Raw genomic sequence first — 12,900 nt, forward strand, 5'->3', positions numbered from 1 at the left:
CTTGAACTTCCGACCCCCCTGTCTCCACTGGTGTGCCACCACACCCAATTTACAGGGTGCTGAAGCTCAGATTCACCCATCAGCACTCCGACAATCAAAGGCGCAAACGTTGGATCTCTTCTTCCCACTGTCCCAGGAACATCCAGCCAGCTGCAGCTTTTGCCCTTTCTGGTGGCCCAGTTCCACCTTCGTGTTCACGCTCCAGGCTAGTGGCCCAGGTTGGCCGCTACGGGGGCGGGTGCCATCATCAGGACTCCACCGGCTGGGACCCGCGCAACAGGGCGAGCAGAGCGCGTCAGGCAGCCCGGGCGGTGCGCACGCCCGCGGGTGACAGTGCCCTGCGCGCGCGCTGCTCCCACCACTCCAGCAAGGGGCGGGGAAGAGGAGGCGCTAGAGGCGGCCGCCGCGCTCCCCGAGCTCTTTAAAACCCGAGAGCCGGGACAGCTCGGCTGGCGGCGCCGCTTCCCGGCGCCCTGTGTTGCCGCGTGTCCAGCCGGCTATCCTGCAGCGCGGTCGCGGGACGCGCCCATGCGTCCGCCAACCATGTCTGGGCACTTTCTGCTGGCTCCCATTCCCGAGTCCTCCTCCGACTACCTCCTGCCCAAGGACATCAAACTGGCGGTGCTAGGCGCGGGTCGTGTGGGCAAAAGCGGTGAGTGGGGCAAGGGAGCGCGCCGCCCAACGACAGCAGGGGTCCCCCCGCCGCCCCGCAGGGATGCGGGAAGACCCCCGCCTGTTTTCTCTGGCAGTCCACTCCTGAGCTCTGGACTGGGTTGGCGGCTGCTGAGGGTCGCTCCGGTCTCGTCTGTCACATTCCGCGGGGAAGCCACTTTGTCCCGGGGACCCGGGGGAACGCGCGCCGTTCCCGTGAGGGCGACCACCTTGACCTACTTCTTCAGCTGACGTTCTTACTTCATTTTTCAGCAATGATTGTGCGCTTCTTAACGAAGAGATTCATCGGCGACTACGAACCCAACACAGGTTAGAATGGTTTCATGCTCCTTGGCTTTTGGGCTCCAATTCTGTCTGTCCCCTCTCCCCTCCTTTTTCTTTTGCCGGTCAGAGCGTGGGAACTCAATGCAAACTCCTCTTCCGTTGTACAGGCAAACTGTATTCGAGACTCGTCTATGTGGAGGGGGACCAGCTATCCCTGCAGATCCAGGACACTCCGGGAGGCATCCAGGTAAGGACTGTCACGAGGGTGTGTGGTGCAGCTGCATCTAACTTTGAGGTGTTTGCCTCGAGGTCCCGAGTGAGATGTCTCAGCACGTCTAATGTGCATTTCAATGTAGGTATCGGCGGTCTGTCACGGGTGAGCTGAGGGTCGGGATGCTGGATGCCCTCCAAGGCATGATTGATTAGGACTGGTCCGCTCTTAAACACTACTTTGCTTATTTTAAAGATTGTGGCTTGCTCTGTAACCCTGGCTGGCCAATCACTTGCTTCGTAGCTCAGGCAGGTCTGGCTTGGATTTACTATACTCTTTGATGCCTCAGCCTCCCAAGTGTGAGAGTTACAGGCTGAGCCGCCCCCCACCCCCACGCCCAACAGTAGCTTCTTCTGCAGCCCTGGCTGACCATCATTGCCTGGGCTGCTTAGGCGGGTATGAACACTTTCAGAGACGAGGAGCATTTTAAAAAACAGCCGGCGGGGGTGGGGTCGTGCTTTGCAGAGGTGAGGGTGGGGGACCGGGGGGCTGGGGAGGAGCAATTTAAAAACAACAGCCGGCTGGGGGGGGGGGGGGATGTAGCTCAGTAGTTAGTAAGCGATTGCTCAAAGGTTCAGGGTTTCATTCCCAGCACCACATTAAAGAAGCAAGCAGTAGGTTGGATTCTGGAGGAAAAGGGCCTGCTTTCTGGCCAGGGCTGCCAAAAATGTTAGGGGCTGTTTCTCCAAGCCAGTAATTGCAACCAGATAACCTCTTGGCTATCAGTCTGGAATGCAACTTAATTAATTGCTCAGCCCTTCTAGGGAGGAGAGGTCGTGTGGAAGAGTGCAGAGAAAGGAATTCGTTTCTGTAACATTCTCAAGAAGTTGACTGCTAAAAATATTTTTTATGGGCTTGGGAATAGATATTTATGTTGGATGGTTTCCAGAGTTTTGTTTGTTATGAATTAGTTCCCTGAAAACTAAGCCATTCCGGTCTGTAATCATTCTCAAGTCATCAGAGTTCGCTGGAGACTGCCTGTCAAGCTGGGGGGTTAGAAGGTGTGTCCAGACCAGCTCAGAAAGGAATCCAGGGTGAGCATTGGTCCGAGGCTTTGTCTGTCAAAAGCCTCTTGCAGAAGCTAGTTAGAGCCTGACAACGTCGTTTAGCGATGTTTCCATCCAGCCAGTGTTCCTTCAAGGGTCACGTTTGAGCTTCCTTTGATCAGGTCCCATTTTGTTCTTTCTCAGGCCCAAGACAACCTCAGCCAAACAGTGGATTCTCTGTCCAAGTGCGTGCAGTGGGCCGAGGGATTTCTGCTGGTCTATTCCATAACGGACTATGAGAGCTACCAATCCATTCGGCCCCTTTACCAGCAGATCCGGAAGGTCCACCCTGATGGAAAAGCCCCTGTCGTCATCGTGGGCAACAAAGGAGACCTTCTGCATGCCCGGCAGGTGCAGACACACGACGGCCTTCAGCTAGCCAATGAGCTGGGCAGTCTCTTCCTGGAAATTTCCACTAGTGAAAACTATGAAGACGTCTGTGACGTGTTCCAACATCTCTGCAAAGAAGTGAGCAAGCTGCACAGTCCCAGTGGGGAGCGGAGGAGGGCTTCCATCATCCCCCGGCCTCGCTCCCCCAATATGCAGGACCTGAAGAGGCGCTTCAGGCAGGCCCTGTCCTCCAAAGTCAAAGCCCCCTCCGCCCTGGGGTGACCCATCTCAGGCAGACTGGCGACTTTCATCACTATTATTATTAAGCATTTGTGCAGCCACAAAGACTGGGGCCTTTCCCCTTTAAAACATATCGAGAGTTTATTTTTATAATGACCTTATTGGCTTTCAAGTGGATGTGTATTTCTGAAAATTCAAACAATGATTGACTAGAAGTTGTTTTTTTTTTTTTTTTACTGTAACTGTTGGCCACTTTTCCATTAAAGGCAAAATGGCAATCTATTCCTTGTTTTCTGAATGTCTTTTTATAGAAATCTTGCTTGCACCAGAGCCCAGAAGTGCTCAGTGTTTGGCCCTGAGTCTGAACTCTGATTGGTGTCTTGCAGTCGGAAGGGGGTCATGTGCAGGGAGTCAGCTGTGGGGGAGAGAGGTATGCAGGGGAGGGGAAGGCAGAGGAGGGGGAGGGGTTTGACTAGCTACAGGACATCCTTAATTAGGGCAGTTCTTCACGGTCAGGAAGTTAGCACTGGGTTTCCAGCACCGTGCTTGGTTGGAGACTGACGCTAAAATGCTACAAACTGTCATTATTATTTACTTATTTGTCCAAATGCCAGGGTAGCCTCTCCACAGAATAGCTTAGAGAACAAAAGCCCAGCTAGAGGAGCTGGAGAGATGGCTCAGAGGTTAAGAGCACTGACTGCTCTTCAGAGGTCCTGAGTTCAATTCCCAGCAACCGCATGGTAGCTCACAACCATCTGTAATGAGATCTGGTGCCCTCTTCTGGGATTAAATCTTTAAAAAAAAAAAAAAAGCCCAGCTAGAGACTGGCACATGCCTGTGGTCCTTGCCCCCAGAGGGCTGAGGCAGAAGCGCAAGTGTCAGACACCCCCCCCCAGCCATGTATGGAAACTCCATCATAAAACCAGTGCTTGGGGACGGAGCTCAGTGGTAGAATGGATGCTTACTGTGCTCGAGGTCCTTGGTTTGATTCCCCAGCACTGTCCAAAGAGGAAAGAAAATCTCCTTTTCCAGGATTCTTTGTCAATAGAGCTTCGCCATCTGGGAGTGGCCTCCGTTCTCCCTCCCTCCTGCATCTCAGACCCTTTGCTGTATATGGACATAAGATGATCCAAGTATTAGTTCATGAACTAGAGACGACTTTCTTGGGTTCACAATACGGGCAGAGGGGAGAGTGATGTGACGTAATTTCACAGTGAACACACTCCATGGCTGAGGGGCATTGACTGCCTGGTGAGCAAGGTCCAGAGTTGTTGGAGTCTCCTTCACCATCAGGGTAGAAGCCTCTGGAAAAAAAGAGAGTATAATTGACGTTTGAGGTATATCTTGTTTGGGGAGGTCTTGAGGATCGAACCCAGGACCTTACACTCTAGTGCAGAACTGCACCCCAGCCTCTGAGGCATATCTTTACTTGTGTGCCCTTTAGGGAGATGCTGGCTTGATGATCACCACGGGCGAATGAGGAGGGAGGTGCAGGTGTTGAAGGTGAGGGCTTGGAGACTGCAACACTGTTACAACCCGAAGCTGTGCATCCTGCGGTTGCTGTTAGGGCTAGCCTGGCCACAGCTTCAGCTCTGTGCTGTTAGGGCTAGCCTGGCCACAGCTTCAGCTCTGTGCTGTTAGGGCTAGCCTGGCCACAGCTTCAGCTCTGTGCTGTTAGGGATAGCCTGGCCACAGCTTCAGCTCTATGCTGTTGTTAGGGCTAGTCTGGCCACAGCTTCAGCTCTGTGCTGTTAGGGATAGCCTGGCCACAGCTTCAGCTCTGTGCTGTTAGGGATAGCCTGGCCACAGCTTCAGCTCTATGCTGTTGTTAGGGATAGCCTGGCCACAGCTTCAGCTCTCAAGGTAAACTCAAGTTTATACATATCTTGAAATACAGTAGTTGAGGCCAGTAAGTGGGACACTGACTGACTCACATGTGGAGTCTGATAAGGCTCATGGAACCTTGCTGGAGGGAGAAGACGTTCCTTTCAAGGCACCAGGTCTGTTAGCTCTGTTTTTCTCTAAAGGTCCAATTATGCCTCTATCAGGAACTTTATAAGTTTTCTCTAGACCAGACATCAAAAATCAGAGAAGGGGCTGGAGAGTCGGTTCAGCAGTTAGGCTCACTGGCTGCTCTTCCAGAGGAGCTGGGTTCGATTCCCAGCGCCCATACAGCTGCTCACGACTGTTTGTAACCCTAGTCCGAGGCTATCTGATGCCCTCTTCTGGCCTCCACAGGCACTATATGCACAGGAACAGACTTAAATGCAGACAGAAACATCCAGACACATTTTAATAAAAAAGCTTACTTTCCTCACCAACAGCAGCTCTTGTTTGATTTTCACGAGTGAACACCTAACTGGATTCCCCTTATCTATGGCAGACAATATAAATGAGAAATACCATAAAGATTATTTATCACCTCTCCAGTTTCATTATTTTCTCGCTCCAACACACATACAAATATATACACACACATATACATACACACATGTATACATACATATATACACATATACATACATCCACACATACACACACATATATATACATCCACACATACACACACACACACACACACACACACACACACACACCCATTCCACCTCACAGCCGACACAATAGGACTGTCTGCCTTTCTCAGTATACTCCGGGCTCTTCCATGCCTCCCCACCTGGGCACAAACTGTCCCTAAGTCTCACACAGGTTCACCTAGTCCTTACCTGAGGAAGGGCTTGCTAACTTTCCTTCCAGGACTCAAGTCACATGTTGTGTGCCAGATTCAGCTCTGGGAGGCCTTTTTGGGTTTCCTTATCCATGCCGTATAACCCACCAGTGTTGTGAACACAGTTAGGAGGAATGTCCCCAGGGCAGCGGCTGCATTTACGACTTCGTTTACTGCCAGCACACTCAGCTAACCCGGCAGCCCAGCAGGTGTTTCCTTTAGTTTGTCTTGTCTTGTTTTGACATGGTCGTTCTCTCTCTCTCTTTTTTTTTTTTTTTTTTTTGGTTTTTCGAGACAGGGTTTCTCTGTGTAGCTTTGTGCCTTTCCTGGAACTCACTTGGTAGCCCAGGCTGGCCTCGAACTCACAGAGATCCGCCTGGCTCTGCCTCCCGAGTGCTAGGATTAAAGGCGTGCGCGACCACTGCCGGCTGGTCTCTTGGTTTTTGTTGTTGTTTGTTTGTTCGTTTTCAAGACAGGATTTCTCTGTAGCTTTGGAGCCTGTCCTGGAACTCACTTTGTAGACCAAGCTGGCCTCAAACTCACAGAGATCCACCTGCCTCTGCCTCCTGAGTGCTGGGATTAAAGGTATGCACCCCCACCGCCCAGTGACTTGGTTCCTTATAACCCAAGCTAGTCTTGAGTTCCACTTGTACCTTGATCCTTTGGCCCTCAGCTCTAGAGTGCTGGGATGTTGTGGGATCCCCAGAATACTTGTTTAACTATGTAGAGATGTGTTACATTTGTTTATGCTGCATTTGTTTAACTATGTAACCATGTGTTGCTGGTTCACCTTGCCTGCCTAAGACACCTGATTGGTCTAATAAAAAGCTGACCAGCCAATAGCTAGACAGAGGAGACAGAGGGGGATAGGAGGGATAGGAGGGGCTGGTGGACAGAGAGAAAAGGGGAACCACCCAGCCAGCCAGCTGGGGATCAGCCCACCAGACACGGAGGAAGCAGGAAAGCAGGGTGGACAGTATGAAGATGAGATAAACAAGCCTCAGGGAAGCACATAGGTTAATAGAAATGGAATAATTTAAGTTAAAGAAAAAAATTAGCTAGAAACGAGCCTAAGCTAAAGCTGAACATTCATAATTAATAATAAGTCTCTGTGTCATGATTTGGGGTTACAGGCATGTACCACCACACCCAGTTTTATGAAATGCTGGAGACTGAGCCCAGGGCTAAGAGAGGCCTCTACCAACTGAGGTACCTCCCCAGTCAGGAACGATCATTTTTCAGTAAACATATGATGAATGAACATTCTATTTTTTTTTTTTTGTGCCAAAGGAAAATAATAGGAAATTATAGTGGAACAAATGATGAGATCTGCAAAATTAGGCCAGAAGGTGTTTTAAGTAACTTCTACTAAGCAGTGACAGCCAAGAGCTTGACAGCTCCCACCAGAGACAGCAGCCCACGTCAGGCAGCTTTCCATCACTGTGACAAAACACTAGAGAAAGTCAGCTTAAGGGGAAGGAAGGTCGATTTCAGTCACCAGTTCAGGGCTCTCAGTGCATGGTCACTTAGCCTGTTTCCCTGGGCCTGTGAAGAGACAGGACGTCACATTAAGAACCTTTGGGACAGCAGAGCTTTGGGTCGTGTAGTTACTGGAAGCAGCGAGGGAGAAGGTCAGGGGCTGGAGTCCCGTGATCCCTTTCCAGCTCCCAGTGACCTAACTTCACTCTGTTAGACCCCAGTTTTCATCACAGGCTGCAACCAAGGCTTTTTTTTTTTTTTTTTAAGACAGGGTTTCTCTGTATAACAGTCCTGGCGATTCTGGATCTCACTCTGTAGACCAGGCTGGCCTCAAACTCACAGAGATTCACCTGTCTCTGCCTCCCATGTGCTGGGATTAAAGGCGTGTACTACCACTGCCTGGCTGCAACCAAGGCTTTTTGACATGAGACTTTAGAGGAACATTCTAGATCAGTCTATAACACAGACCATTACTCTTCAACCCAAGGATGCCTCTACCCAGACCTGCAATATCAAAGAGAGTTAAGAAAATCAAACAATTAATTTCTTAAAGAGTATACAAGCAGTACAGACCTATAATATCAGCTACCAGGGAGGCTGAGGCAGGAGGACTGTAAGTTCAAGGTCAGCCTGGGCAACTTAATAAAGGCTCTGTCTCAACATAAAAAAAAAAAAAAAAAAAAGGGGGATGCAGCTCAGCTGTAGAGTGTTTGTCCAGCATGCATCATAGTGGGAGGGGACAAGTTCCAAATAGTGAAAAATGTTTAGAATTCTATAATCTTTTGAAAAGTGGCTTTATTCTTTCAGTGGGTTTCATGCCTTCAGAACAAAGGTGGCTATTCCCGTTGTCACTTGTCTCAGCTTCTTGTGCACACAGACACAAGAGTAACTGAGTCGCCCATCACTGCCATGACTAGGGCGTGCCCAGATCCCTGCCTGGTGTCAGGGCCCCTTCGGCTGGCAACAATGTAGCTTCAGACACCTAATAACCCACGCTAAGCAGCAGGTGCGGCTCACGGGGCTCAAAAGATGAGTCCCAAGACAGTTTCAAGCAGAGTTGTACTCGGTGGGCTCAGGCAGGCTGATGGGCTAAGGGGGAGGGTGTAACACTCTATTTTTCTGTCCACAGCATCACAAATAGCAGATCCCCAGGACCCTGAGGCTTCCCGAGAAATGGCTCAACAGGGAAGCAGATTGGCTGCTCTTCCAGAGCTTAATGGCCTATCATCCCTGTTCCAGACTCCTGCTGATTGGTGGCATGGTCCCCTGGGCCTCATAATGCTTGGAGAGTCTCTAGGAAGCTCCTGGGATGGTTGTCTTGGAGATGGAGGATGTAAGCACAGCATTCGTGATGGGGAAGTGGGGAGTCGTTGGATTTGTGTGTGAGGAAGAAAATCTGAGGATTTGGACTCAGTTGGGCAACAAGGAAGCCGTTCAAAGGGGAAGCTTGCTCTAAGCCAGCCTCACAAAAACGAAGGGGGATGAAGCACAAAAGATTTAAGTGCCGTCATCTGCCCTCCGGTGTAGAAGTCCCAGAACTCTGGACAGAAACACAGAAGGCTGTTCACTACGTGGGTGGGAGTGCCGAGGAAGTATCCACAGACTCATGTGTGCTGAGGTGTCAAATACATGCATCCCTACGATGGGGTAAGACCATAGCTGCCCATGGGCCCGTGGCAGCTTGGCTCTGGCATGTATCGCCTGGGCCCATGTGTTGAAGACTGGGTCACCCTGACCTCTTGTTGCTATTGGAGAGAGGAGGTGGAACCTTTGAGAGGTGAAGTGGGGGATCTCTAGGTTTTTGGAGGCATGCCCTCCAAAGGGAACTGTGGGAGTCAGATCATCTGATTCTCATCCCTTCCTGGTGATACAGTGAATGGTCCTCTCACCCCTTTTTAATATTTTATCTTATGTGTATCCATGGGCCGCAACCTCTAGAGCTATGATCCTAAGGACTCTACTCTCTTTATATGCTTCTTTTCTCTTCCTTTTTTAAATTTTTGTGCAGCTCTGGCTATCCTAGAACTCACTCTGTAGACTAAGCTGGCCTTGAACTCAGAGATCCACCTGCTTCTACTTCCCAAGTGCTGGGATCAAAGGCGCATGCGTACACCACTGCCCACCTACATGGTGCTTCTTATCTTAGGTATGTTAGCATAGTAACATAGTCCTTCATCATTTCTCCTCCCCGTTCCCGCCTCAGTTGTAAGTTGCTGTTTCTTTATTTATTCATTAGTTTATTTTTGTATTGAGGACCGAACCCAGAACCTCACACACGGTAGGCAAGTGCTCTGTCACTGAGCTTTACCTCAGCCCCCAAGATCTGTCACTGAAATCCCCATCCTACGCATCCTCTTCTTGCCAATGCTTCATTGCTAATTTGAGCGTCCAACTCTGCAGGATGACTAAATTAACAAGAGCAGTGTTGTCCTGGAGGAGTGACCAAAGTGCAAAGGTCTAAATTGTGTATCTGGTAGACATGCAGCACTTCACGAGTGGCCCATGAAATGCAAACCAGAATAACGGAAGAACAAGTCAGTTGAACAGAAGAGGACAAATCTGTTTTGCTTGTGTTGAGGTGAAGGGCACAACGCAAGTCCTCACCTTCATTAATGTCTGTTTAGAAAAATGAATGGGATACATATCAGCGGAAGGAGGCAGTGAACAGCAAGGGCAGGCGGGGCGGCGGGATGATGACTCGTTGATTCTGGGCTTTGTGTTCCTTGTAGATGTTGTGATTTGCATTTTTTTTTTTTTTGAGACAGGGTTTCTCTGCATTGCCCTGGCTGTCCTGGAACTCACTCTGTAGACCAGGCTGGCCTCGAACTCACAGTGACCCACTTGCCTCTGCTTCCCAAATGCTGGGATTAAAGGCGTGCGCCACCACCGCCCAGCCGCCTGCTCTCACTCTGGCTGACAAGTTCATCTACTCTGTGGCTTTGGTAGGAGCTAAATCCAACCTTTTCAGGATTCTATCGTAGACTGGAGACAGCAGCTACCCAGGAACCCTGCAGGACTCCAGCCAGCACCAGATTGTGACTGCCGACAGCCAGCTCCACAGACTGAACACCTGCGGGGGTCTCAGCCTCTCCTGCAAACTGTCTAATAAGTCCCCTTTGGATATATAATCATCCCGTCAGCTCTGTTCCTTCAGGGGAGCCTGGCTGGCACAGGCGCCTAGGGTTAGCTCTAGCTCATTCGTGAGCACAGGTGTGTGTGTGTGTGTTCTGAATTTCTTCATCACACTGTCCCAACTGCTCTCTTCCTTTCCTTTTCTTTTTCTTTATTTATTTTGAGACAGGGTTTCTTTGTATAGTCCTGACTGTCTTGGAAATCTCTATGTAGACCAGGCTGGCCTCGAACTCACAGAGATCCACCTGCCTCTGCCTCCTGAGTGCTGGAACTAAAGGTGTGCACCACTATGCTAGGGTTCTTCTCCTCCTCTCCCTCCTCCTCCTTTAAAAAAATTACTTTTATTACCTTGAATTGTGTGTGTGTTCATGTATGTGTTCGTGTTCGTGTGTGTGTGTGTGTGTGTGTTCATATGTGTGTGCGTTCATATGTGTGTGTTCATGTATGTGTACGTGTGTGTGTGTTCATATGTGTGTGTTCGTGTGTGTGTGTGTGTGTTTGTGTGTGTGTTCATGTGTGTGTGTGTGTGTGCGCGCGCGCGCGCGTGAGTACCTGCAAAGCCAGAGCAATTGGATCTCCACGGAGCAAGAGTTGCTGGCAGTGGGTGTCTTGTCAATTGCCCGATGGTTGCTGGGAACAGAACTCTGGTCCCCTGGAAGAGCAGTGTGTGCTCTTGACTGTGGAGCCGTCACTCCAAGCCCTCCTTCTCTAATTGGAAATGAGTGTTCTCAGAGAAGGGCTCCTCGAACAAGACGAGTGTTTTCAGTTTCCTCCTCAGCTTGAAGAAGGCCTGGTGTGGAGGTGTGGAGGCACACACCTTTAATCCCAGCACTCGGGAGGCAGGGCCAGGCGGATCTCTGTGAGTTAGAGGCCAGCCTGGGCTACCAAGTGAGTTCCAGGAAAGGCGCAAAGCTACACAGAGAAACCCTGTCTCAAAAAACCAAAAAAAAAAAAAAAAAAAAAAACAAGAAACAAAAAACAAAAAACAAAACAAAAACAAAAACAAAACACAATTCCCTAGGGACTTGTTGCTCAGTAAAGATTAATGCATCAAAGCATATACTAGCATTTCTTACTAACAGTCACAGAAGAATGTGGTGACTGTACGACTTACCTCTACAGCCAGATTTTGCCTAGAAATACGAACATGGATCGCTAACTGGAAAAACAGGAGCTTGTCAGGAGCCCCTGCTGGTGACCAGCTGACTCTTACAGCATTGTGGAAGAGGGGACAGCATGGGTACCACATGGAGATCTGAGTTTGAATCCCAGCTTTGCCATTGGTGGGCCAGTGACCTTGGCAAGGTAGGTACATTGAAGTTTTCTTACCTTAAAATGGGAATAATACTGACCATGGGAGGAATTGTTGGTAGGACCAGACATGCCAGATACTCAGTAAAGTGTACCCCCCCCACCTCACATACAGAAACAGTGCCTTGGGGGCCTGCGTGTGTGCTCTAAAAGACACAATCCCCACATAGAAAGATACATCCCCTCTTTCCCTCATTCTATATCTGCAGGAAAGCTTTGTGGGGAGCAGGCATTCCTTCAATAATAATCCTGACGGCCACTGATCCTTTCCTGTGACCGAATGCCACGGGCTGAGTAATTTACAGAGAAAACAACATCCTTTAGCACCCAGGTTGGAAGGTTGGGGAGTTTAAGATCAGGCGGCTCCGTTTGGTGAGGTGCTCCCCGCTATGGGGCGACTCTGAAGAGCCTGGGGATGACTCTGGGTGTTACAGCTCTGGCCTGCCTATTCCTGTAAGCTCAATGTGTCAGGGCTCCTCTCACGGCTGTATTAGAACTCAAATACCCGAGGAAGCTCCAGGTCTCGGCGGAGCTAGTCAGTTCAGCTTCTACCCTCGATGGCCTCTCTGTCGGGAATTTGAACTCAACACACATTTTGGGGAGCTACGTGGGGACTTTGAAACCTGTTGTTTTGACATTCTCAATAATCCACCGAGGCAGCTCTCATGTTTCCGATGGGGAAACTGAGGCCACAGAGGCCAGGCAATGACCTAAAGTCACACGAGTCAAGAGCTTAGAAGGGGCGCACAGTCCCTGAACGAGGGCTATCGCCTCTGTGCGCACCCGTGGGAAGTTTGTCACAGGGGGACGCTGGAGTCTTGTGCCGGGGGTCACTGTTCCGCCGGCGGCGGCGGGGAGGAGCCTGTTGATCAGGCTGACTCGGACATGTTTGCAGCTCGACCGCAGGGCTGGGCTGACTGGCTCTGGCTTCCCGCTCACCCGGGTCTGAGCTGGCCGCCAAGGGACACAGCAGCCTTGCTGGGCGCGTTGGGGAATCTCCTGGTGGTCTGCTGTGGGCCGGGGGTGGCGCCCTGCAGGACTGCGGCTGGGGACTCCAGCACTGCCTGGTCCTCCGTGACCAGAGGACAGGCAGTCATGGAAGCTTCATGCTCCTCTGACTGGTGCCCTGAGAAGCTGCCCCTTCACACACACACACACACACACACACACACACACACACACACACACACACTCAGGCCGTCTTCCCTCGGGACACAACCCAGCGGGCTTGGGGGAGGAGCATGACCGACTGTAACCTCAGAGTCCCAGGGGCTCTGGAACCGGAGGCAGAAATTCACAGTGCATATCCTGTCTCCTGCCAATAGGCCTGGAACCGCCTCAAACTTGACCATATGTATGCAAATATGTGTATGCATGCATGCATATGTTATGTGTGCATCCATGGGTTTCTCTGAGTGTGTGCATTAGGG

At 50.5% G+C, this 12,900-nt stretch overlaps 1 protein-coding gene across 1 annotated transcript; it reads left to right on the forward strand.

The window, feature by feature from the left end:
* The first annotated feature begins 388 nt into the window (after positions 1-388).
* Rasl11a (RAS like family 11 member A) lies at positions 389-3,102 on the forward strand. The gene is made up of 4 exons (XM_028878029.2): positions 389-652; positions 925-981; positions 1,104-1,183; positions 2,398-3,102. Exons 1-4 carry the CDS (start codon positions 529-531, stop codon positions 2,863-2,865), a joined length of 729 nt encoding a protein of 242 aa, XP_028733862.1. The 5' UTR covers positions 389-528; the 3' UTR covers positions 2,866-3,102.
* The last annotated feature ends 9,798 nt before the right edge of the window (positions 3,103-12,900 follow it).

This window comes from Peromyscus leucopus, chromosome 23, assembly GCF_004664715.2.
Source record: "Peromyscus leucopus breed LL Stock chromosome 23, UCI_PerLeu_2.1, whole genome shotgun sequence".
NCBI classification, from domain to species: Eukaryota; Metazoa; Chordata; class Mammalia; order Rodentia; family Cricetidae; genus Peromyscus; species Peromyscus leucopus.

Coding starts and splice junctions, on each gene's coding strand:
- Rasl11a (XM_028878029.2), top strand. CDS start 529: ATGCGTCCGCCAACCATGTCTGGGCACTTTCTGCTGGCTCCCATTCCC. Junction 653..924: donor GGGTCGTGTGGGCAAAAGCG/GTGAGTGGGGCA, acceptor TTCATTTTTCAG/CAATGATTGTGCGCTTCTTA. Junction 1,184..2,397: donor ACACTCCGGGAGGCATCCAG/GTAAGGACTGTC, acceptor GTTCTTTCTCAG/GCCCAAGACAACCTCAGCCA.